At 42.0% G+C, this 27,052-nt stretch overlaps 1 protein-coding gene and 1 long non-coding RNA gene across 9 annotated transcripts in view; one reads left to right on the forward strand and one right to left on the reverse strand.

The window, feature by feature from the left end:
* Positions 1-17,407, reverse strand: part of DYNC2H1 (dynein cytoplasmic 2 heavy chain 1) — a 274,182-nt gene extending 256,775 nt beyond the window's left edge. For all 8 annotated transcript variants that reach the window (XM_044257764.1, XM_044257766.1, XM_044257765.1 and 5 more), the window contains exons 1-12: positions 17,193-17,407; positions 13,319-13,489; positions 12,776-12,911; positions 11,046-11,164; positions 9,729-9,873; positions 8,801-9,033; positions 6,287-6,421; positions 6,067-6,180; positions 5,838-5,949; positions 5,388-5,512; positions 4,074-4,249; positions 1,835-2,030 (exon numbers count right to left, since the gene is read on the reverse strand). In XM_044257764.1, the coding sequence (XP_044113699.1) occupies positions 1,835-2,030; positions 4,074-4,249; positions 5,388-5,512; positions 5,838-5,949; positions 6,067-6,180; positions 6,287-6,421; positions 8,801-9,033; positions 9,729-9,873; positions 11,046-11,164; positions 12,776-12,911; positions 13,319-13,489; positions 17,193-17,387 (1,857 nt within the window). In that variant the 5' untranslated portion in view covers positions 17,388-17,407. The remainder of the gene's footprint in view (positions 1-1,834; positions 2,031-4,073; positions 4,250-5,387; positions 5,513-5,837; positions 5,950-6,066; positions 6,181-6,286; positions 6,422-8,800; positions 9,034-9,728; positions 9,874-11,045; positions 11,165-12,775; positions 12,912-13,318; positions 13,490-17,192) is intronic.
* LOC122912249 lies at positions 16,389-26,856 on the forward strand. Its single transcript, XR_006385586.1, has 3 exons — positions 16,389-16,754; positions 26,271-26,361; positions 26,461-26,856. It is a non-coding gene; the product is annotated as an uncharacterized LOC122912249 (long non-coding RNA).
* Positions 26,857-27,052: the final 196 nt, after the last annotated feature.

Below are 27,052 nucleotides of genomic sequence, written 5' to 3' on the forward strand. Positions count from 1 at the left end.
ACCAGTAAAGCATGTCAAATACTAAAAACGCAACTCTTCGTTCTTACAACTCTCTGCTCCTTTCTTTCTTTCTTTCTTTATATGCTTTATATGCTTATAACATGTAATCCATTTCTCAGACCAAAAAAATCTTCATGTTGTCCTTAACTTGTATTTCACACCCGCATCAGTGATGTTTACTGACTATACTCTTAAACGTACTAAATCTAGCCATCTCACCCGCTTCTATCAGTCCCAGACCAGTCCAAGCACCCTTGTTTCTTGACAAGACCAGTGCCCATTTCCAGTTGTGGCTTCCTACTTTCTTTTCAAAGCATTCAAAGAAGCCACTGTTGTCCTTCCTTCAACATGAATCATACCATACTTTTGCCCACTCAAAAACTTCCAATGACTCCCCAGGGCACTTGAAAATAAAATCCAAAATCCCAAAGGCTTCTGATATATTCGGGAATAAAATCCAAGTCCAACACAAATGGCCCTCCACCAGTACAAATATCGCACATAAACTGGCCATCAACTGGCCGTCAGCCCCAGCACAAACCGTCCCTGCACAGAAGCCTCACCGCCCCCCACCCCCGCCGCCAGGTCTCTAAGCCACGGTGTGAGTCTTGCCTCAGGAACCCACCATGGAACCTGCTCCCTCCACATGCACTAGTGCTTCTCCAGACGCCTGTGTGCTTCTGCTGTCACTTTGTCGTACCCCTTCTCAACGTTACCCTTCACCAAGGCCTACCCTGACCACTCTGTATCTTTCCTCTGTTTTCTTTCTCTTCAAAGTACTCATCACGACCTACATCTACCTACTACATGTTTGCTATCTCCCAAATTAGAATGACAGCGTCCAGCGAGGGGGAGGCACTCAGTACTACCTGTGAATCAGTGAGCCAGAAAACAGAGATGCCTACACGGCACAGTGATGAACAGAAGAGGGCATATCAACTCTTGTGGGGAAAAAGGAGAAGTTCAGGGAAGCCCACTAAGTGGGCATCATGGCACAAGTCTAAGGAGTTTAAAGACTTTCTTGTAATCTTTGTGTCCCCAGCACCTCAGAAAATTCTTAGCCCAGAGTATGTGCTTAAAAAGTATTTCCTCACTGGGGCACTTGGGGACTCAGTCTAGCGTCCCACTCTTGGTTTCAGCTCAAGTCCCAGTCTCAGGGTGGGGAGGTCGAGCTCCTCGTCAGGCTCACATGCTAGCGTGGAGCCTGCTTAAGACTCTGCCCCTCCCCCATCACTCTCTCTCTCCCCAAGAGAAAAAAAAATTCCTAAGCACTTTTACAGAGAGTCCTCTTCTTTCCACTAGTACATATGAAAATCTGCTTTATCTGGTGGAGAATACCCACTGTACTTAGCCTGTACCACAACAGTAGTCCAAGAAAAAGCCTCATCAAGAAAACTAGAAGCAAAAGCGCACACACTCTCATAGCAGTCTGGCCCAGCTACTGCTCACCAGCTCCGACCTCACACTCCCTACGCCAGCTCCACAGCGCTCTCGCGCACAGGTTTCCCCAGGCAAATACAGACCGCGCACGGCCATTCCTGCACCGCCCGAGCTCCTGCTGTGTTACACTGAGTGCACAGGACACAGAAGGGAGCAAGCCTGTGTTTTCGAAGATTGACTAAAATAGAATGACTAAAAATAGTAATACCACAAATTAATGAATTCCTACCTAGATTTGCAAAGCAAAATTTATAATATAATCATTTAGCAAATCATAATTTCCAAATTGTGCTATTCTATTACCTAAAAAAATCAAATTTAGAAAACAAACCCCTTAAAATACTGTAATTAATGAACTCAGAACGGTCATATACTCAAAAATATAATGTCATACTTGTTTAAGAATGATTGCTTGCTTGCAGAATTTCTGTGCAATGTTTGCAACTTGCTGTATTTTGGCAGGAATAACAAAGCCAAGTGCAGAGAGCTGACGAACTTCTCTCAGAAGAACCACCAACCGATCTGAATAATGTACTTTCAATGATCCGTCGTTGGGATCCAATTCCATAATTCGACTATTAGCCTCGATACTACAAAATAAACATATTTTTAAGATTCATGTTCTCACTCTTTTAACAGATAAAAAACACAATAGTTTTTACAGCTTTTCTGTAAATATAAAATTAATTCAAAGTAAAAAAAATTTTATAGTTTTCAAGCAACCTTTTTTTTCACATAGTGTCTCGCAATTCAGATTTTGGTAATAAACTATAATATCCAAAACATACCATCGCATTAATATTTCCACCAAGCAGTTTCTGATACCAGGAAAATCAATCTCTTAGCCTTCAGCTCAGGCTCAAAACTGGCATGATATTCACCATAGAGAAGGGTTTGATTCATTTTCCAAACGGTACCTTGGGTTTTTTGAGTCAGCCTACTTACTTGATATGTTTACTGAAGGATCAATAGTAAAGAACATCAAAATGGTAGGAAGAGAGATAGTCAAATATTTTATCCCTCTACCTTTTTTCTCTAAGGACTGTCCTTCAGTGTTTCCTGAAAATGCTACAGTAGCAATTGTTAAATCAGGACACTTGAGTCAGCATGACTATGAAAATACTACACTAAATTCACCAAGAAGGATTATAGTTTCACGACTTCCCTTCCAGGATCAGGTTTACACAATGCTTATTCCTTCAAACCACTTTCACAATTAAGAAAACTTGTAGGTTTTGGAAAGTAAGCTTTGCTTTTGAAACGCAAAGTCCATGCCACCGATTTATTGACACATTCAATAACACAGAATAAAAAGTAGGCACTTTAGAGTGACTTAAAATAGTGATGAGCCTCAACTTTCCTGTAATATAACATAAAGCTTGTCAGAAAATTTTAATGGTGATTTTCTTTGAACTAATCCTCAAAATTACTTTCTACACACCTGCATATCCTGAAACATATTCTGAAACACGCTGATTCTACAGAACGATAAAGAGTTTTGCCCAGAAAGAAAAAGCGGGAGTCCAAGTGTTTCGTTGCCACACGGGAAACACTGGGTTGAGCAGCCCTCAACGGGCTTCTTTACGGAAGGTCTCAGCCCCTCCACATGCTGTCACTCACAGTGGCTCTCCACCAGAACCGCAGTGAGACAACTGTCAACATTTCCCAAAATTAGTGGACTAAAGAACTCTTCTTTTTCGGCCTGGACCATCTGGTGTATGTTAGGTTGAAAGCAGGAAGGGAACAGCATAGGGTTAGAATCATTACACCCCAGAACCTTTTGGTTCTTTTCTTCTTCCTCCACATACAAAATGCAAGACAAGGGAAAAAACTATTCATTCCGTATAAGAAGCTCTCACTTAAGTTTAAGTATTCTTTGAATACTTAAATAGGAAAAATAGGAATTTTTAGAATAGGAAAAATAAAGAGAATTTCCTATCATGGACAAAGTAGCAGTAGTTACTCTTTTGAAAAGTAACAAGTTTCTAAAAACATGACCAGTTTCCAAAATACAGTAATATACTAAGGTAAGTTGACCTGAACAAAGAAACAATGGTTTTAAAAAAAAAAAAAAGAAACAATGGTTTTTTCCCAGATCATCCATTTTAAATACACATCACAACAATTAGGTTAACAATTAAATTAGGTTCAATAATGCTCAGTAAGTGTTTAGAAAACCCTAACCCTATGGTGGGCACCACACGAATATTTCAGGAAGAGATTACTTCCTCCCTCAAGGAGCTTAAAATAATCAAATTGTATAGTTTATAATGTGTGTGTGTATCCATGTAAATAATCTCAATGTAAAAAGGCAGAAAAGCAAATATGAACACCGACAGCAACACCACGGGAGAGGAAGGCCTCATCTTAAAATGAGAATCTGCAGACCCAAGAAACAGAAGAAGCGGGGCCAGGGAGAGGGCAGTCAACTCACTGACTAACTCGACCTTCCAAGTTCCCAACATTAGCGACTTAACAGTTAATCACCAAAAACTAACAAGAAAATGTTTTATGAGCAGCAGCAAGTTTGGACAAAGGAGAGAAGAAGGAAAATTCCACCTTGCCACTTAGATTACTACCACAAGGGACAGGACTCTTGCACGGATTTCACGATTTAATGCGTTTATACTTACCACAAGCCAGATCTGGAATCAGACAAACCAGACTGAATATCCCTGGACCAATCATCAAATTGCTCCTGTTCATACAGTTTAAACTGGTCCAACAGATCTTCGGCACTTCGATGGAAAGATCGAAACCCTGACAAGTCAGATAAGAGAGCCTCTGCAATCTTGATAGTATCATCCACCTTAAAAAGCCACATTACAACAATATTACAAGAATATCTTAATACAACAAAATTAGCATAAAGTGAACCACCTTCTCTGATGTGTGGTTCAGAATTTACTTTCCTATTCACCTATAAACAGTCAGATAGAAGATTTGTCAGCAAATGTGAGCAGATCAAACCCTACTTGGCTTCTGACTTGTACGACTCAAGAGCACAGCCCAGCTGGAAGGCGCCGAGGCATAGCGGGAAGAGTGGGATGAGGGAAATCCCGCCGAGACCCCCGCGCACTCAGCATCGCTGCTGCAGGGCAGCACTCACGCCGTCCTTTGCTCACTGCTCTGGTGAAGAGCTCACGCAATATTTGGGAATCTGAAGGGCAATCAGAGGAAAGAAATGTCTTCCTTCCACAACCCTTGTACAAAGAACTCGACAGCACTTTGGAAAGCTGACAGTTTCTATTCAGAAAACTGAACATCAAAAACGCAGCCGTGAATCCGCAGAACTCTCCAACACGCTAGCCTTCACAGCACTCTGGGTCTGCTCGCTCTTAGTCACAGGCCGCAACCAGCCAATACCCACTATGCGAGTCAGACGGAATACACATTATTCCATCTGGGCCATATACATTAGTGAGTATATAAGATTCTTAGATCCATTTTGATAATATCGAAATGTTAAAAGAATAGCTGTTAAATCCATAAATTATGGACGCTACATTAGGCAATGTCCTAATTACATTTCACCTTTCCTTTAACTTTCTTTCAACCTAGAATGATTTACCTACATAAACATACTTGCCAACAGCCTCTGCAACTACTCAGATTTTACAGTGATAATCTCAAAGGATTAAAAAAATCCTTTGAAAATACATAAAAGATGAATTCCTCTTTAACATTTCCTTAAGAAGATCCTTCACCTGGGACAACTGCTCTGAATGATAAAGAATGTGCTAATTATCTCTACCTAGAAAATGAGCAGATCATTCAAACCTCCTCTGTACACTTTTTCAGAATTCTATACTTCACATGAAAATTAGATGGATATGCCACAGAACGCAGAGAATATTTTTTCATTTTCACTAGAGTTCTACAGTGACTTCCATATTAATTGGGCACCTTTACAATTAGTGTTCTTCAACATCTATTAAAACTAATACCTTCAGTTCCAACTGGCGAACCCAAACTATATTATTAACAACTTCTGAAAGGTTTTTGCCAGAAAGTGGTCCGGATGTTTCACCAGGAACTCCTCGGCATCGATTCTCAAAGTCTAACCGAAAATCTGTAAAATTTAAGTCAAATAAATTATACCCAGTCAGCCAAGATTTCCTAAGTGCCTTCCGTGTACCAAGTACTAACCAAAAGGTTGTGAATAGAAAAACCCGAAGACTTGGTCCTTTAACCTCAGGGAACTTAACATGCATCAAATGAGACAGAGTAAGAAAATAACTAGTTAATTTTTAAAATCTGTAATTTATAACAAAAACAGTAAATTAATCTTCATCAAATAATGTTGTAAAATATAGTCTTAATCCTAAATGGTATACAAGAAAAAGTAACCTACAAAAATATTTTCTCAAACACTATAATCTCTGATAAACTTTTACCTTTAACTGAGTCCACAAGTCTTGCCAGTAAAGTTTCTCTTTCCAACATCAATTCTTTACTTATAGCTGGACGCTTCACCAACTCTTTATACTTCAGAAATGCCTGAAGAAGCTAACATAAAATAAAAACGCCCATGTTCATCCTAAGTCGATCTACTCGGTAAATACATAAATACCTCCCAAACCAGCTTCCGGGAAGTATTAAAAGTAAAATATTCCAGTATTTTACCTGCTGTGGACTATCCTGAATTTCTGAAATATAATTTTTCAACTTTCCTGCTATCTTTTGTTCCGCAGGTGCAATAATTTTTTCATATTGAGACACTGCAGCTTTCCATAAAGGCTAAACAAATTAATAACAGTATTAGACTTTTAGTATTTTCAACATCTACCCTTGAGAAGAACACCACAAACAGGAAGTTATACAGACAAAAACACATATACTCAACCTCAGTATATGGATTATACTGCACAGGATTCAGGCCAGTAAAAGGTTCAAATACTCGAGCCAGACATATGATCTTCTCTTCACCGGCAGGTAAAAAATAAAGAAGCTTCTCGTGGATTGTTCTAACAGCCAAAACCTAAAACATAAAATATTAAAACAGATTTATTTAAATTGATAAAGCTACACAAAAAGGTTTAGAATCTACATATATTCAGCAAGAGTCTCTTTGAACTGGGTTCACTGAAGGGAGTAAATGAACAGGAACCTGAGATTTACTACTCCTCATCACCACAGTGCTGCTCAAGGAGGCCGGTCACTGTCGCACTCCTCGCAGTTAAGTGCTCAAACCTGGTGAAAACACACGAACTCTACATATGGGTAAGCCATGTTTAAGGTTCATTTAAGTATGTTTTAGAGTCCTTGATATAGTAAAAACTTCTGATTTTCATTATTCTGCATTAAATTGCACTGCCAACAGTGAAATGATATGTTCACAACCCTATCACGTATAATTTACAAACAGCTGGGAAACAAATTGTTGCACTTGGTGTTTAAAACTTTCACCAACAGTGACACCTGCCTGGGTCGGTGGGCAGAGCATGTGAGTTACTATCAGGGTCATGAATTCATATACATATGAATATATGTATATATATATAAAACATATACACGCTGGGTATACAGCCTACTTTAAAAAAAAAGCAAAAACAAAACAAAAAACTGTGTATAGTTTAAATGAATAAAATGTGTGTTATTTCAATTTAGAAATAAATAACAAATTAAATAAATAACATTTCCAAAAACAATTAAAAGTTAATCAAAACGGTTGGTAAAATCACTATAACCTTTCATTTGAGTTGGTGTCTTCAAAGAAACAACATCAGTAGTTTCTATTCATCTTTCCAACTCAAATGAAAGGTAACAACCCCATCTGCTGAGAAAGCCTAAAAGCACTGACAACTAAGTAACATTCAGCTCTTTCCCACAGACTGTCATTGCTAAATACCATTTTCCACCAAAAAGAACCAGCCTCTTGAGAGCAATGACTAATTCCAGGAATGAGGCAGAAAATGTCCAAGTTGGGCTGGTACATTTTGGGGCGGGGGGGGCACTAAAAGTAAGGAAGTTATCAAAGAAATACTGGCTTCATGTCAAAGTAACACAAGATCCAACTTAAAATAGGCACTTGATGCCCAAAGATGGAGCAATTTGAGGCTAACAATAAGCATAACAGATCGAAACTCACAGAATATAAAAACTCATGGTTTTGGAATGATACTAGCAAAAAAAATTCCATTAATTGCCTATGGAACTGAACTCTGACACTAACTTGTTCATCATTCTAAAAAATGATAAATCCAAGGAAAAAGGTAATTGTGTCTTTTGCCATGCATGTACAAACTATTTCAGGGTAACTAAAAAACTGATGACAAAATGTTCTTCCATCATCACCAAGAGATGCATAAGGAACAGAAGAACTAGAGAACCACGACATCACAAGGGCTCACGATTGTCCGCGGCTGGTAGACGCGTAGCAAGAGTTGAAGGCGGAGCATCATGAGGAGAGCCAAGAGCAAGCTGAACTCCTGCCGGCGGGAAATCGAGGCTGCATGTCTCCTGACTCACCGGGTAGGGATTACACAGCTCACCCGGGAAGCAGCCAGATTCAAGTAAACTAACTGTAAAAATCTTCTGGAACAATCAGGACAATGGAACATTGCTTAAATACAAAATGGTACAAGGAAAGTACTGTGGTTTTGTTGAGTGTGATGGTGGTACTGTGCTTGTTTTAAGGGTGTATGTATACAATTTCTTGGCTTGGCTTTAAAAATACTCCAAAAAACAAGGGAAGGCAGGGTAGACAGAGATAGAACAGAGACTGAGTAATGCCAGCGGCTGTTGAAATTGAGTGATGGATACACGGGCATTCATTATACTGTTTCGCTTTTGGGTATGTTTGAAATTTTTCATAATGAAAAGGTTTTTTAAAAATCCCCAAAGAACTATAAGCACAAAGGGGAAAAGTCAGCTTTGCAATCTTTGCATATTCTCGTTTTGCTTATCCCCTCACGCTATAAACGTAAGTTCTACACTGAAACTTGTAACCTATGTAAATTAAACAGCTCTCCCAAATATTTCCACCGAGTACTCCCTGAAAAGCTGTCCCTGCTTCTTAACAACTTCAATTGCCAAGAGAACGTCTGAGAGCGTCTATTCCTGGACAGGGGTCTGATTATCTTTTTCACAACAGAGAAGTACAAAATAGAAGTTCACAACTTACGAGATGAACAGTCATGCACCCAAAAAAAGCAAGCAGGTGGAAACCAGCACTTAGTTGGGTACCAGTCACATGACTGCCAAAAATTATCTCACATTAACTTTAATTATTATGCTTTCCCCAAAACATAAGTAACTCCTATGAGATGTGTAATACCAACTAATGATAAAATCTACGCACAAACAAGAGAGAACCTACTTCACACGTATGTCAAAGACCCAAGTAATCAAATGATACCTCTTCAAGGCGTTTGCCAAGTTTGTCAAGTGTTTCAGGGAAGTATTTCTCATTTTTCCACATATGAGGAACGTAGCGCTGCCACACCTGACCGGTCAGATGATGACAGGCCGTCACCCACTGCTCACAAACTGAAATGCCAGCTTTCAGGTTGTCTTTCACGAGATAATAAGGGTCTTCCCACAGATTCAAAGTTCCCAGCTTTTTCTGAACAAATCTTCCAAACGAACCACCTAATAAAACAGAAAGCAAATTTTTTAATGGAAGTGTGTTTGTACTAAATAATTACAGAATACACTCTATGACAAAAATAAACGTATTAGCAAACTAAGGATCTATGAAATCCTACATGCACATCCTTGGACCCAAAAAATTTCTTTGTATTTTTGCATCTTTCAAGGTAGTGTGTGCATCTCACAAGTGCAAAAATACATGTAATTTTTCAAAAGGCTACACTACTATATGGGGATAGCATTATATAACCAATTTTCAATTGCTATTTCTCTCTACTCCCACATTAAAACGATGCTGCCGTAACTACCCTTATACCTCTACCTTTATGTACTTGTCTAATAGTTCCTGAGAATAATAAAGAGAATGGTATTTTCTAGGTCAAAAAATATATGCACTTTAAGCATCAACAAGTAAACCAATACATATTAAAGACTTTTGAAATCAATACAAAATAAAGTTTAAGCTAAAAAATCTATGTAAATTTACTTGCCTTAATGGTCAAAGAATTTGCCACATATGATTTAAATTAACCAACTACAGACAAATTTCTGGTTAATCCTGTATGATCTGCTCTAAGCATTACTATAAGCAACATTTACTACATTTAGGAGCATTTTCAGTAAGGGCTTGGAGGAAAAACTAGAAAACAAAGACAGCCTTCCAAAGTTTCAGAAATTTACTTCTTCAACAGTACCTATGATGTCTAAGAGATGTAACATTCGCGACTCAGGGTAGTGGTCATGCTCTGTTTGTCTCCACACATCATCTACGACATCCCGAGTGGTCTCCACCAAGTCAACCACTTCCAATAAGGATAGACTGTCCAAGTTATAAAATTCCTAAAACCAAAAGGCATTCATTTTTAAATACAATTATAACTGTAGCTTCATCAATATAGTCAACATGTCCCCAGACCTTTCAACAGCTACAATTCTTTTTTTTTTTAATTTTATTTATTTATTTGACAGACAGAGATCACAAGTAGGCAGAGAGGCAGGCAGAGAGAGAGGAGGAAGCAGGCTCCCTGCTGAGCAGAGAGGCCAATGTGGGGCTCGATCCCAGGACCCTGAGATCATGACCTGGCTGAAGGCAGAGGCTTTAACCCACTGAGACACCCAGGCGCCCCCAATAGCTACAATTCTAACCCCTGCCACATCATTCCCTCCTCCTTTTTCTGCCACTGTGTTACTTCTTTATGCAAATACCCTACAAGTTTTCAGGAAAGCCAGAGGAAAAAATAAGAATCGCAAAGTCCAGTCATTTATTTTGCCCTTGACCTAATTTTCTTACAGTCTGGTTTCTTTCTTGCAGCCCCTGAAAGGAGGTGGTCCTTGCGCCAGACAACGTTCCTCACTGCAGTCCCCATGCATCACCACTCACGGACCACACTGCTTGTTACCAATTACGCGATCACAGTCAAGGGTTGTGATTTCACATTCCATCATTATGACAAAAAATTTCAAAACCATTTCAAACACTTCGTTAAAATGATACTATTGTAATAATACTGGAAACAAATTAAAAATTACTATTTATTTTAAAAAGAACAGACTTTTGTAACCATACTTAAAGTGGTCACTTATTTAACTTGTAGGACTATTTCAAAGAATAATCAATCAAGTATAAAACTAAGACTTCCTATTTCAGATTACTCCAAAATGCTAATATGAATAAACTGAACACTCCCTCAGAAGAACATATTACCTGCATGTAGATAAACCTCTGTTAGTACATTACGCTTTTGCTTTTCCCTACGTACCTGCAGAAAAGCAATTATGTTTTTGAGAAAAACATTTACTAGAAATGAGAATCTAACTTTCTTAAAAGTTCCAGTTTTTAAGTTGTACTCAAATTAAGGGCATACTTCAAGGAAACCCTGCTACATACTAAGGATATATGTTGTTTATTAGCATCAAGTAATAATGTCAAAACAAAGGTAAAGCTAGTGGAAACTGAATCCTAAAGTACTTTCATCAAAAATCTTATATATAACCATAGAGGAGTCACATACTCTTGCAATTGTTTCAAATAATTCTTTAAAATAACTGGCTCTCTCTTTACTAATCTGCTTATTCCCACGATGAGCTTGTTCTACCCAAAACTGGAACTCATCACTTGGTGTAAGAATACCTGAAAAGGTGAGAAGGAAAAAAAGAAGTATCAGTTCAAAACGAAAAAACAGAAAATTTTCTGGTTCATTTGCTGATTTTGCCTATTTCCTATGCTCTTGAAGACGTATGGAAAATCAGTGTCACAACTTCTATTGAAAGAAAGTTCTTCCTTAAATCTACTAAGAACAACCAGCAGCACCAAACGTACACACACTTCACCAGTTTGTTGCTCAGTGTGTTCCCCATGCTTTTGTAAACCACCTGTCTCTGTACCGTCTGTCTACACCTTCTACCTGGAAGGTTGCTTCTCCAACACAAGGCTTTCCATCACCATTTATGTTAGGGAATACCATCCAAATTAGAAATGATTATAATCAATGCTCATAATTTAGTTTCAAAATATATGTAAATCAAAATACTTTTACCTTCCAACTGGCTTTTATATTTCCCAATGAACTGGACAATTTCTAGTTGCTTAATCTCAGGCTACAAAGTGCACTATTATTTCTGGGTCTATGGCATTTCAAAAAGCACCTGATTTACTGTTCAAGAAAAATATAAAACTGTATCCAACATTGTAAAATAATGATTAGTGTAGGTCATTCATTTCATAGTAATTGTTCATACAAGTAACATTTATAGCCATAACAAAATTATAATTAGCTTCTGATAAAATATATTTTTAAAATAAAGGTCAATTGTCTTTGCAAAGTAGACAATTAGGGTCAATCCTCATTACTCGTGTATGCTGGATTTATGAATTCATCCATTCCTAACATTTATTTGTAATCTACCATCAATGCTTGCGACGCTTTTATGGTCATCCACAGATGTGTCCAGAGCAATGAAAAACTGGGGCTGCCCCCCACACATGTTCCCAGCTAAGGATGAACAAGGCAACACTGCCTTCCTGTTTCCTATCTCCTACTATATACAAGTATCCTTTCTGTTAGCTATGCTTTCTCATTTGTTGTGCTTTTTATTGGTCATTTCTCTCTTTAGCATGGCTCCCAAGCATAGTGCTGGAGTGGTGTCCAGTGTTGCCGAAGACAAGAACCCTATGGTGTGAACTCCAGAGAGAACACTTGTGTTGGGGAACTTTCCTTCAGGCATGAGTTACAAAGCTGCTAGACATGAAACCTATGTTAATCAATCAGCAATCTATATTTAAAAATCAACAATCTATATTTAAAAAGTGTTAATTATATTAAAACAGAAACACATATAAAATACTATATTAAAAACTGGAACATACATAGAATAAGGTTACATGGTGAGAAGTCAATAAAAATGTTATGACCAGAGGCTCATAGGAACCTAACTTCATTTTCTTCCTAGGACCAAGAGTTCAGTATTTACTAATTCAATATTCACAGTGAATTTACAGAACAGACCCACTGCAAATAATGAGAAACAACTATATTTTCTATGTCCATGAATTGCACATTGTTAAAGATTACATTTTCCTCCTCTCAAAATCCATGTAAATCCATTCATTTAAAAGAAGCTGAAGCTCAAAGAAGATCCAAATGTATGGAAATAAATCTATGAAAAAATATATTACTTTACTAATACTAGTACAGATAAGTAAACGGTTTTGACTTTCTTTCATTAAGCTATGGTTCTATACCTCGTGTGTCATCTTCCTTAAATTTCAATTTTGATGAGTTAATGTCTGATCTTCGTAGAACTATACCCAACCCAGTTTCTAGTTCACTCAAAAGATTCTGAAGTTTGGGATCAAAGTTTCTGCTCCATTCCTGGTCCTGAAGAAAAACAGACAAGAGCAAACATTGATCAAAAGTTTTCCGATCAAACTGGCTTCCTTAAAATACTGTTGAGAGAAATAAGTCCAAATACACCTGTTTCACTCAAAGCCTGCCACTGCCCTCCATCTCATAAGGGAGGGAAAAGAAGCCTTTCAACAGGTAAAACTTTACGAAATCATTTACTATAGAGCAACATAAAAGCTGATATGGGTTACATTTATCTCCTTCTCCCATTTCTCTGTCAACAAAGTTGAGTTTAAATGTTTTTATAATTTTTATAACATTTAAAACACTAAAAGAATGCTATTAACAGCAAATAAAATATGTGTCTTTGTTTATAAAGATATTTATATAAATATCTAGCTTTTAAAAAAATGACCATACAGCTCCTTTAGCTTACTTACCTTTAACAACACTGGGGCAAATATTTGCCGTACTGCTTGGTAAAGAGAATTTATAGGTGACTCTAACATAGACGAAACAAGAATGTTATTATGTAGATTCTGATCAGTAATTACTTCAGGTCGCAGCTTGAAAAACACCAGCACTTTATCTTTTGTGTCAGCAAAATCAATCTAAGTGATAAACAAAAGATTTTAATGTTACTTTCATGAAAGTATTTGAAAGAAATGTTTCCCCAAAACTGTTCTATTACTGTATTTGTTATCCCTTGGGAAAAAATTAGTTACTTTAAAATAATTACAGTATATGACAACCAATCCATCCCTGTTCCTTAAGAGTATCTGGGTTTTAAAACGTATCCCCACTTATGTGTGACTATATCCTAAAGCCACCGTGACAAGTGGTTTACAAACAGAGAGAGGACTATATAAATATTGTGGGCATATACTGCTAACTACTCCACTCTAACCAGATTCAGTAATACTACAGACCAAAGTTGTGCACCCCAGGCACACACTGATTAGTAGTGTGTGTTTCCACTCTATTCCAAAAAGTCTAAACGAAGGATGTTTATTACCCTCTCACCTGAAACTAGCATTTTAGAAGGTGCTTTTTAAGTCATAAACTCAAAGCTACCAAAACAGACGTAAGTGTCTATCTCCTAGGTTTATCTTTATATGAATCAAAAATGTTTCCTTAAAGTATTTGTGCATCAAACTTTTTCATTTAAGTTGTATAACTAGATTAAAGTTGGAACTGGAGGAGCTAAATTGGAATTCACTAAAGCAACCATGTTTAAAATAGGTCAGTTCACAGTAATTAGTCCATTGGCTAAAAAGTGTCTTACCCAAAATAAGTTTTTGCTTTATATATGCATTTTCACAGTTGCTCTCATTTCTTTTTCCAGAAAGAGAAGTATATGTATTAAAAAGCTTTGAAACAAGTTCACTGCTGTGCATGAAAACTCCTTATAGATGAGTGAGATTTCATGCTACTTTTCTTTTACCCTAATCATTATATTTTCTAGGCACAAAAAAGGAACTGGCATTTACTCGGTATTGCCGCATTTCTCAAAATGTCATTTGCACACATTAAAATTCTATTGCAGTATGATCATTGTATTCCAATTACAAGCAAGAACAATAAACTACAGAAGGTAAATTTGAAAAATTCACTCTTTAGTCATTAAACTGTGCATACCCCAGTACTCTCTTTCTCCCACCTATCTAAAGAAAGGAAATTCAGAGAATATATATTTTATCATCAAACTTTGGAAACAATACCCACAGTCACTGGCCGAGCCCCCCGGCCGTCAGCCACGGTGGATGATGAGCTTTGTCCTAGCACGTGCAGTGGGCTACAGCTGCTCCTCAGTCCCAAGAGGAAAACAGAAAGCACTGCTCGCTGCCCTTCCTGCCAGTTTCCCTGCCAGTGGCAACTGTGATTCTCCCTTAGCTGAGGAAATTCAGATGGCTCTTAATTCAAAGCACAAAAATTTTCTTTTTTGAGGCTGCAAAATAATTCTCTCACCTACTGGGATCCATCAGGCACCAGCCTACCACAGCCTGCTGCCTGTGTTTGCGCAGCCCAAGAGAAAAACAGGTTTTTTAAAAAATGAAGAGGGCCTTGGTACTTATCTTTTGCTTAGAACATGCTTCCTCTAAATCTTCTGTCTGCCTACAGCTTATCATGGAAATCTCACTTCAAAGCTCACTAATCCTGACAGGTAGCCCTTCCCCCTCCATTTTAACACAGCTCCCCATCCCTCCCCCATCAGTACGTCAACATTACTCTATTTTGATCTTTTTTTTTTTTTTTTAAGATTTTTATTTAAGCAAGCAAGAGAGAAAGACAGACAGACGGACAGACAGTACACAAGCAGGGGGAGCAGCAAAGGGAGAGGGAGAAGCAGACTCCCCATGGAGCAGGGAGCCCAACATAGCACTAGGACCCCGTGGATCATGACCTGACCCGAAGGCAGACACTTAACTGACTGAGCCATCCAGGCGCCCTTCTATTTTGATCTTAACCGCACTTATCAATGCCCAAAATTATGTTACATTTATGTATCTGTGTGTACATGTTTACCCTGCCTTTGTGCACTACAATGCTACTCCTTGAAGACAAATCCTGCCATTTTCAAGGCTTTATTCCAAGCATCCTGTACAGTGCCAGGCCCATCCTAAGTACTCAATATTTACTAACTTCTCAAATCATGCTGACTGTCAGACATCTACAGTGCAACATAAGACACAACAAAACATTTCAAACGTAACTGAAAGTCTGTAGTGTGCTGTATGACTAAATATAAAATATATTGCTGGGCTCTAGCCTAAACTGCATTAACCTGAAAGAGCGCTTCAGGGCACCTGAAATGTCAGTTAAGCATCTGCTTGGGTCCAGGTCATGATCCTGGGGTTCTGGGATCGAGCCTCACAACAAGCTCCTTGCTCAGTGTGGAATCTGCTTCTCCCTCTGGCCTTCACCCCATTCTTGGGTTCTCGCTCTTTAATAAATAAATAAATAAATCTTAAAAAAAAAAAAGTTATCACATCAATTTTCAGTACCCAACCCAAGATACATTTTCAGCAATCCAAACCCTTCCTCATCGTGTTTTCCCTGGACCACACTCTCCTTAAACTTTCCGTGGCACTTCCAACAGTGTACCCTGAAGTTGTTGAGTGTTGCCCGTCACCTCGGGCCCCTGGAGGGAGGCTCTGGAAGGCAGAGGCAGAGACTTCCATTCTGAATTCTACCACCACTTAGAGCAGTGGAGTGGTTACCACCTGGGATGGAACATTTGTGCCTCATTTCATTCTTTTGCCATAAAATGGAAATGAAGACAATCCCGCTTTAAAGTGTTGCTGTGAATGCTGAATGAGCCCATGCGCATTGAGGCCGTAAAGCAGTGCCTGAAGAGTGTCTTCTAGACCGGTGGAGCCCCGCAAAGTGCCCTGAATATGTAGAGTTCAAAATCAAAGTTTATTGAAAAGCATCGAGTTACATCCAAGACTACAGATTCCTGGTGAATGACTCAATCATGGAACAAAACTGCTCTCCAGGTTTGCTGTGGGAAGACTCTCCCGGACCTTCAGATATGGGCAAACAGGAGAGGAAGAGGTTTTACAATAGGTCTTTCCTGCTTTTACGGAACCCTGCAATGCCTGACACCATCCTTCAGAGCACCACCCTCAGGTTTCCTTATCTGAGCCGGGACTGCAGCGGCGCCGACGGTCAGTGAGTCAATTACATACTGCCCACTCAAAAAAAAAAAAAAAAAAAGGAATTCAAACTTCGTATTCTACTATTTCCTGAAAGATATGAACTCCTAAGCAACCTTTCCCTCGAGTCCATTTAAGCTCAGCGCATACCCCAAAAAAGATACACTACAATGTGCCTCAAAGAACCTCAAGAGGGAGGAGAAAAACAACTTTTCCAGTAAGTAACAGATGATTTCTTTTTAACTGTTAACACACGTGTAGCGTTTAATAACAAAGCAAAACTGGAGAGCGCAGAGGTGTCTGCTCAGGGGCGCGAATGCAGCTCAGCACAGCGTGGGGGGAGACCTGGAGGCGGGGGGGGGGGGGGCTGGGGGAGATGAGGGAGGACCCCCGAAGGAGAAGACGCAAGGAGGGGAAGGTCGGGGGGAGGGCCCGTGGGGGGGGGGGTGTCCAGGAGGCAGGTGGACGGGGGACTGAAGCGGGTCCCGCTCAGAGGGGAGCCTGAGTGGGGGTCCCTGTTAAGGGCTGAGCAGGGCCCTCTTAGGGGGTAGGCCGCGGGGATTCCGGGGAAGGGAGCCCGAGCGGGGGGGGGGGCGGTCCCCGAGGGGACGTGAGCAGGGCCCGCTCCGGGGGGTGCCGAGCGCGGGGGCCGTACCGCATTGGAGAAGGAGACGCCGGCGTCCGAGCGCTGCGCCCGCAGGAGCATCTGGTTGCCGTCGTCCAGGAAGTTGTTGATCTCGGGGCCGCTGCACGCGAGCGGCGGGTCGCAGGGCTCCGACGCCAGCCCGAAGTAATTCTGCGTCGTGGTGAAGATGAAGACCTTCCGCACGTCCCTGCCCGCGCCCGCCATGGCGCCGGCCCCCGCAGCCAGCCCGCCCGCACCCGCACCGCAGCCCGCCCGCCGGCCCGCAGGCTTCGCGGTTGCCAGGGCCAGTCGCTATGGCGACGGAGCGCGACGTCGGCGCGGCCGGGCGCGCGGCGTGGGCGTCAGCGCTCGGGGACGCGCACGCACGGCCCGCGGAGGCTCCCGGGGGCTCGGGCTTGGAGGGCTCCGGCCGCGTGCGCGTGAGGTCGCCGCGCGCCGCGTGTTCCCCGCGCGAAGTTCTTGTGACGGCCGGCTGGGGGCGGCGGAGGCCGTGCAGCCGCGCGGAGGCCGCGGGACCCGGACCCCGGAGCGCCGGGCCCTGGGGCTCCCGCCGTACCTGCAGCCGCCGGCGCCAGGCCCGCTCTGCGGGGACGACCGGTGCGGGCCGGGCTGCGGCGGAAGGCGGCGGCGGCCCTGGGAAGAGGCCGAGCGAGAGCTTCTGAGGCGGGGGGCGTGACCCCGCGTCCTCGTCCCGCGCCGCTTGCTGCGCTGCCTCATCCCGCACCTTCGCCCTGTGCTCCGCTGCGGTTCCCGAAAAACCGCGGCCACCGGCCTTCCGTCTCGGCCGCTGCGCGACAGCAGCCTGTGCGGGATGCCCGAGCCCACTCTGCCGCTCGCTCGCTCGGAACCGAGCCGAACTGCGCCCGCTCCCCGTACGGACGGAGCAGCGGCGGGGCGGTGCCGGGGTCTCCCTGCACACCGCGGCCCCACGCTCAGCGCTCGCGCGTCGGGACTCAGAACCGCCCGGCGTGGCTGCGCGCTGCTGTGGGCCCAGCCCTGGGCTAGGCCCAGCCCTGGGCAGCCCCTGGAGTGCGCCCTGCCCTTGAAGCACTTTGTGGTCTGCTCAGGCGTCATCTGGCCTCTGGTTAGAGCCCTCATCCTGAGGAACTCTAATTAATTAATGCAAATTAATTTGCCTTCAATTTTCACAACTTCCTCGTAAAACTATATTTTATAATTGGAAAGAGGGTCTTTTTATCTTCTGAGCATCTTAAGTAGGATTTGGGAATGGGAACTAAAGAAAGTGGGACGCTGTGAATTATAAAGGGAAAGGAATTCAAATTCTCAAGAAATAATCCTCGAAGTGGGAGCGAGGAGTCCATGAATTGGGTTGCTGGCCGCTGGATGGGAAACAGATCCAAACAGGAGCCTGAGATGACTAGGTAGCTAAGACAGATTTTGGAAGCAAAGATGGCTAAATATGGACACAGGGATTTTTGCTCTGCAGCGGATATTATGACCCTTTACGTGGTCTTCAGGAAAGCCGCCTGTACTCACAAATGCTTGGTCTAGGTGAGCCATTCCGGTGGAAATGCGTGAAATGATTGCATTCAGCATCCATGGCAATGTGGTAGGTATGAAGGCAGGTAGGAAGATGAGTGTGGGAAGCAGATGGGATGGAGTGAATGTCATCCTCCCGGGAAATTGTAGGAATCTTTGTTGGGCTTTGGACTTCCACAAGATAAAGCATTTGACTATTCAGATATAGTGTAACCCAGACATCAAGAATCATAGAAACTCCAGTTGACACGTAAGCCCAATGAGGGTAGGAATTTTGTATGTCACTGCTGTGTACCAAAAATTAGCCATAGAGTGGACCAAAGACCAATTAGGTCTCTGTACTCATGAAGCTTCAATAAATCAGAAGGAATCTCAGATATAACTAACTTATACGCAGATGATTAGTTGTAGAACGAAGACTGCTACCCAAATAGATCTCCAGGCTCTACATCACAGTGGAGGTCAGCCAGCCGCTCCCCAATATCCCTTCTCTCCTTCCACGGCTAAGTAGTGGCTACTCTCCAGTTGTGGCCATTTACTCATTCTCACCCATAGGATGTGAGCAGAAGTAATGTGTGCCACTTACAAGCCAGGGTTTGAAAGAAGTGAGTGAACCTTCATCGTTTGCCAGCTGGATATAAAACAAGAGATGACAAAACCATAAATGTGTAGGTCGCAGGGCTCCTTGCTCAGTAAGGAGCAGGACCAGGGGCTGTTAAGCAAGAAATAACCTTTATGTGTTTGGACCATTTTGCGCATATGTATGTGGGTCTGCTTTTTATAGTGAGTTAAGCCACCAACAGAGCAATTTATATCAGCAGTAGGGTGCTGTTTGTTTTGTTTAATTGAATGTACGACGTTGGTTTAGTAGTGGGCTAGCAGGTGGCATGAAAATAGGAAATGTAAGCTGAAGAACAAGGGACAAAGCCTTTCTGAGCCAAGCTTTCCTGATTTTGATCAATATTGGCATATCTCAAACATTTTAGTGTCAGGTCTTTATACTTTAAAAAACTATTGCATATACCAAAAAGATTTTTTGTGCATTATTTCTATCAATAGTTACTGTAACAGTCATGAAAACGGAGACTTCCTTAAACATATTTACTCATCTATTTAAAAATAAGTCCATGACTTAGTAACATAAATGACATGCTTTTATAAAGAAAATTATTCCTAGGCTCCTGGGTAGCTCAGTCAGTTAAGTGTGAACTCTTGGTTTCTGCTCAGGTCTTGATCTTGGGGTCATGAGATTGAGCCCCATGTCTGGTTCCATCTCAGCAAACAGTCCTATTGTCCCTCTCCCTTCCCCTCTGCCCCTCCCCCACCTTATACTCTCATTCCCTCTCTAAATAAATAAAATATTTTTAAAAATATAATTCCCCACATATAAATTTGGTCAAAAGACTGACATTGTTTTACTTTTTTTTTTTAATCTCTTTATGCCTTAGTAGGAGACAGCTAGACACTCTCTCTGCCTCTTCATGCTATCTCTTGCAATAAGCTGACCTAGTGAAGTACCTGGAAAAACCTGACCTCACATAGACGTGTAGTTTGAAAATGGGAAAGAACTTTAACAGCCTTTTCAGATCATTGTGAATGTTGTTCATTGTTAGTAACATTCCACAAGTGGTAGTTTCTTCTAGGCTAGTTGCGGTTTGGAAATCTGGAACCGTATCGGTGATTCAACATTTCACACTCAGCTACATTAAAAACCTTTGATTATCATGCATGCTGAATGGATCTTTGACCCACGCAGTTTTGTAACATCACGTATTGGTCCTTTGAAAAATACTGGTTCACTGAGCTATGACGATCTTCCAAATGTGAATACATTTCATTAGGCAATATTTTAAAAATCACATCCGTCAGTATACCACTGATCTTAAAAGTTTTTATGTCTGAAGAGGTTGTCAAGCTCACATCAGAAAACTTAAATTTTCCAAAATTCTTTTTCTTGCATGCAAGATTGGCAACCAATGGTGTCAGTTGTTTTCCCTGAAATGATAGCCTTATTTCATTCATTTCTGGGAAAAACGTTTGCCACATATCCCATCTGCATAATCGTAGTTTTTGTCACTCTTCGGGTAAGCATGGTCTTGCACGACATAAGCTGCTGGTGCAGACCACGACTCCAGTGGCCGGTCCTTTCCGGAAGGCAGCCACTGTGCCTCTGCATGTGTCCCACATGCCTCCAGCTCTGGGATTGGGGAAGTCGATAGTCTCTACTCCTGTAAGAAGGACACTCTCTTGTGGCTCACGGAAGTGAAGAACAGGTGACTACTGGAACAGTGTTGTGTCCTAGCCTGGATCTGTGCCATTGTTCCACACAGAGTGCTACAAATGTGGAACCATCAGCCTGGTTGTGGGAAACCACATGCCTGGTTGTCCGCTGAGGGTCTCATGGGACTTAGATCAAGATGCTGGCCAGGCTGAGTCATTGGGAGCTTAGGCTCCTCTTCCCAGCTCCCATCGTGGAGGCAGAATTAAATTCCTTGCAGGTATAAGACTGCAGTCCTTGTTTCTTTGCAGGCAGTCAACTACAGTGACCGTGAGTAGGTCAAGGCCCCCACGTTCCTCACCTCTCTCTGCAGCGCCCACACACCAGCTCGACCTTGTGTCTCCAACCTCTTACAACAGGAAAGGCCTTATTCCCTCTCAGGGTTCACCTGATTGGACCAGACCCAGTGGATAACCTCCTTTATTAAGTCAAAGTCAGCTGAATAGTAAATTCAGCATGGGAGTGATCACCCATCCCTTTCACAGGTGTCACCCTCCTCCCCTGGCTCCAAGTTAGAGGGTCACATGGTATGCGGAAGCCTCAGGCCGGTTGAGAATTCTGCCTACCACACACACCAGTGATCTTGCACTATCACTGAAAATGTCTTAGGTTGTGAAGACACTGGGACCTCCCAACCCCCAAAAAGTTCTTCCATGTCTGCAGGGATCCATTGTTTCAGTTGATCTCTAACAGATCCGCATCTGTTCTATGCTAGGAAAAATGTTTTTCTGTTTGATCCATTATGTTTGACAAAGATTGGGCCAACTACATTATGATGCTAGTTATAAAAATTGTTCCCCTTATTAAATATGCTCCTTACACTGACTCAGTTTAAGGAAAAACATGCCACAGGACTGTTGTAGAACTGTTGATAATACAGCAGTAACCCTCTAGTTAACTCTTCTTAGTGGGGGGCCATGCATGATGGGTGTTTTCAGAACCCCTTCTTCAGGCTTACCAAAGCTGCGATTTACCTAGGGCGTGGCACTTGGGGATTACAGTCACCAGCATAATGAAAAGATACATCCTAATGAGACATTTAATGCTTACATATATTTACACCACTAAGACCAAAGGAACTCTGTTTCTTCTGACTGTTAGTAAGTCAGTGAGTGGTCGCCAACCATCCCTGCTGGGACACAGGAAGCCCTTTCCTCCATAGTCAATTGCACTGAAAATTATGGGGCAAGAGGAAGGAGCTGTGTAAGCGAGGGAGTTAGTGTTTGTTTGTAACACACAGCCGAAGTTAATTCTTTGGTCTGCACTTCTGTGCTCCTCCTGCTCCCCCCCCAGGAATCCTGGGCAGAGTACAGGAGGAGGGTAAGAGGCCAGAAATGTGATGATTTCTCACAAAGAGAACCAGAAACAGACATTAGAGGAGAGCAAAAATGGTGGAGTTCCTTGCAGATAATACTTGTGTTTTATTATTTAAAAAATAAAGACATTATGATTAAATAATTTTAATATTTTGAATCTTCTGTCAAATTTTAAATACTATTTATTTGAGTGCTGGCGTTTTTCATTTTAAACATTAACGGCAAGAAGTATGGGAGGTATGGCAGACACAGTACCCCGCACTTATTTTAAGATGAAAAGTACACTGGTCTTGGGAGAATTTTTTTTAAAAGATTTTATTTATTTATTTGAGAGAGAGAGAGTGAGTGTACATGAACAGGGGGTGGGGGACACAGAGACAGATAGACACAGACTCCCCAGCTGAGCAAGGAGCCCAGTGTGGGACTCAATCCCAGGACCCTGGGATCATGAGCTGAGCTGAAGGCAGATGCTTAACCTACTGAGCCAACCAGGTGCCAGGGGAGAATTTTTTTAAGGGTAGTTTTGTGATGTTTTTATACTTCCTGGCAAACACTGTTTACATTTATTGAGCTTTGGCTTATATTTGCTTATATGCGGGCTTAACTGACAAATATCTTCTGGGTATTGAGGGAGAAACCATGTAGCAGAGCACTCATGAGCTCTGGAAACTTCTCCCGTCAATTCTATTCACGCTGTATTAGCCAAGCAAGTCGCAGGGTCACATCTACCATCAGGGCCAGGTAAGGGCAGCTAGGCCTTGTGCACGAAAGGAGAGAGAGCAGAAGTTTGAGAGCCATCCAGATGAAGACCACACCTTCCAACATCTTTCTAGTTAAGAGAAAAAATACTGCTTGGGCCACACAAAATAGCCTCCCCCACTTTCTTTCTTCTGCCAGAGTCATGAACACAGTTCTGGATAGTGGCTGTTCGAATGACAAAGAACAGAGCCCCCAGTTGACCCTGGATCAAGGTGGAACGCCAGCAAGCAAGCCCATGTCTTCAACAACTGTGGCCTTCTTTGTCACTGTGGCCGAATGGAGCCCTGCAGACGTACCCACCCTGTCTCACACCAAGGACACTCCACGAATTTACGTGACCAAGCAAGTTTGGGGTGGCTTTATGGAATGCTGTCTTCCCTACACCAGTCACATCAAGTGACAATCGTTTGTCTGATAAACAGAGCCGGTGCCTGTAATTTTGCCTTTCAGTGTGATCAAGTATGCTAGTGAAAACTACTGTTTTAAGGTTCTTACTATAAAAAAAACTCCCAAGATAGTAATAGGTAATATTTTCCTCTGTAATGATGCTAATTTTAAATGCTTTAATGCGGCTTTCTTGACCGTGTGCCTGACCTAGCCTACCTTTATTTGCAGGAGACAGTCCTGCTGAGACTTGTAACAGAACATCTTATAATACTATTCTAAAAAAATATGTAACCACTGATACAAAGTGCTAAAAGGAAAGCTTTGTACCATGGCAACTCCTAATAAAAATGTTCACATGAACTGTTAGTAGGAGTCTCTTATTTTCTATTTCCATTTTTATTTACGTGAAGTGATAGCTGAGAACAGGCAATTCAGCCACAGCTTTGCAGTTCAGCATCTTTTTTGGGATAACTTCTGTGATAAAATAACCCTGTGACATCACAGCCTGTTGCTACGAGAATAGAGCACTAGAAGATTGGTGGCATCAATTACTCAAGAGGGTAACTCAGGACAGATTTAAAGGAAGAGAGACCCAAGTTTTCAAGTATCACCTTGGCACCTTTAGTCCTTGGCACCTTTAGTCCCCGCAGGTATCTAACAAGTATGAAATGTGAAACTTTACACCACTGAGGACCTTAGTCTCTGAAACTAATGGAAGACTCTTCCGTCATGTGTCTCCTGTTCTTGCCGGGGCTGCGAAGCCAACGCATGCTTATCTGCCTCAGTCCTTTTTTGGAGAGAGGGACTGAAATCTCCACATGATGCAGGTTCAAGTGTGGCTCCTCAAGGGCCAGCAAAATGCAAGCCAGAAAGATAGCTCCTCGGGGCATCCTGCTGGGGACGCTCTGAGAGCTTGTTTGTTTTAAGGCTCAAAGTGTTTTTTTAACCAATATGATTACCTCAAAAACTTGGCCTTCTGATATATGTGCTTCTGGTTCCCGTATTGTAAATCCCGCAGCTCTTTCCATACAAAGTCTCCAGAACGATTCATCTCTGCTTCCTCATATACGTGCCCTTCTCTCAACAAACAAGGCTATCTGAAGGCTCTCCAAAACACCAAGTTTCTGGCAAGGTCAGAACCTTTCATCGGATCTTTGCAGAAAGATTGCATAGCTTTTTTTTTTTTTTTTTTCTCAGTTTTGAACTGAGAGAGCTTTTAGTGCCTTTTTGTCACTTAAAGCTTTTAGGAAGTTATTACCTAGACCTAGGGTCTAGGAGCAGTCAGTTTTTCTAACGTTAAAGGGGCCTTGATCTGTAGAATTCCTGAGTACCCTCTACCCTCTGCAGAACACCAACCAATTCTCATCTGAGCTCCCTTTGTTGTTGCACACAGCCTGGTGCTCGGGGGGGGGGGGGGGGGGGGTTCAGCGGCCGGCTCTCTCAGAGCAGAGCATCCAGTAGGGTCTGAACAAGGCACTCTGCTCCACAGATGTGCAGCTGGGCCTGCATGTGGGCTCTACCCAGAACCTGTGTGGATGGAAGCGGGGCTGCAGACAGACTGTGCGACAACTGTGGAAGGTTGTCTGAGAATTGGCTGCGTTTTTTAGCCTGTGGAGAGAACAGCAGAAATGAGATGCTAGAACATCTTTCACACAAGCCCACACTGACTCCTACTGCTCAAGAGAGGGTTTTTTGAAAAAGTTTGCGTGCTTTTCTTCTCCGCACATTGTTGCTCGTGACCAATATAAAGGATCAGCATATTACCTCAAGGAGAAACAGGACTATAAAATCGAAATGAAAAGAACACTTGGTTTGAGGTTTTTACTTTAAAAATATGTAACAGTTGAAGCTCATCTTGGCTCAGACTCGGAGGGGGTCTCTGTGAGGCCGGAGGTTTGCTTTTTCACAGTGTCCCTTCAAAACTGTCAGTACCTTCTTCCCTGGATCCTAAAAGCAATTTCATCACAACCCCATATTATTGTAGACTGTACTTCTTTTCATTTGGAGCCTCTCTCTGCAGGACAATACATTCAGGTCTTGATGGACTCAGACACAGGACTGAAACAGAAGTGGTGTCACTTAGAGCAGGATGTTCAACAGCCAGCACGGGATTCATCATGTTTTCTGTCCCCTCCACCATGACGGAAGGCAGTGGCCCCAGATGGTGGCTACTCCGTGTGGGGTCCCAGAGAGAACCACAGCCACCGTCGGGCTGCAGGCGATGTGCTTAGCACCCTGCTTTAGAGCATGGAGGACACCTGGCATGTGTTCCATAGTTATGCACTACAGGGCCTCTCTCGAGCAGTAAGAGTCACTGTGGGCTTGTGTGAAAGATGTTCTAGCATCTATTTCTACTGTTCTCCTCCAAGTTTTCTTTCTCTGTTTTATGTGTGTGGAAATAGTTTATAAAATGTTGGCCTGCAAGGTTGTTTTGAAAATAAATAACGTATGGAAAGGAGTATTTATGCAGATCTAGGACCAAAATTCCATGTGCATCCCAGAAATCAATTTATTTTTTTGTGTTGCTTCTTTTTCTGGCAAGTGCCAATGCCCTATTTTAAAGAGGTGTTAAGAAAAAATAAACTGTGTACAGAATATATAAATTAACACATTTTAGGGGCCCATTTTTGGCTGCCTCAGTTCAGATGCAAATCTTTTAAAGTACTTTTTTCATCACTTCTATAACCTTCAAAAGCTAAGGGATGTGCGTGTAATTAGGATGCTGAGTAGATGGCAGAGCTGTGGCTCTGTCCTTTTGCTTATTGCCCTGCTTGGCATGAATCCGTGTCCATTGCTGTGCTAGATGGATATTTAATTGTGTTTTTTCTCTCTTCTTCTATGTTACAGTAGGATAAGATGAAGGATAAAGGGATTACATCTTACTGAAGTCACTGAGCATCTTCGGATTTGAAACAAGAACATGTGATTTCTGCTTAAGGTAAATGCTTCATGCCTCTCCTTCCTTCTCATTATCTTCATTAACAAAATTCTACACAGAAAGAACCACAGTACTGTGTCATATTTTGCTTCTCCACAGTAGGTGGCTTCTTGATGGAAACGAATGTATTTTCCATGTGTTAGCAACAGAAAAGCTAAAAACCACGTACCTCAGTGCTTATACTGCTCGGGGGCAGTGAGGCCCCTCCTGTGAGTAACTGGAATGGCCCATGTTGACCAAAGAGGTACGGCGGCGGCAGTAGGTACAGATTAAAAGTGAAGAAAACCGACTCCATCACTCTGGAAATCATCATCTCTTTAATGCCACTGATGAGTGTAAATTATTGGCCCTATTCTTTGTTCCTAAAATTCTCTTAAACGCAAATGCACCCATGTCACCCCCCCTAGCTGACTGTAAGATTCATGAATACAGGAGTCACGCCTGTCTGTCCCTAAACCCAGCACAGTTCCTGGTTTAAGCGATCATTAAGTTTTGTGTGAGTAATAAACTTAATGAGTGAATACCATCCATAGACTCGGGCTTTCATTTTTTTTCCCCCCAGAGAATTCCACAGATGCAAGTGAGATCCTATCCAGTCTAAAGTCCAGGTGTGGTGGGCTCTTCCTTCTCGGGTCTAGAAGCAGCAGCTGTAGCTGTTGTGAGAGGAGTTCTTCTTTAGGGAATACTCAAT

The sequence above is a fragment of the Neovison vison genome, chromosome 7, assembly GCF_020171115.1.
Source record: "Neovison vison isolate M4711 chromosome 7, ASM_NN_V1, whole genome shotgun sequence".
NCBI lineage: Eukaryota > Metazoa > Chordata > Mammalia > Carnivora > Mustelidae > Neogale > Neogale vison.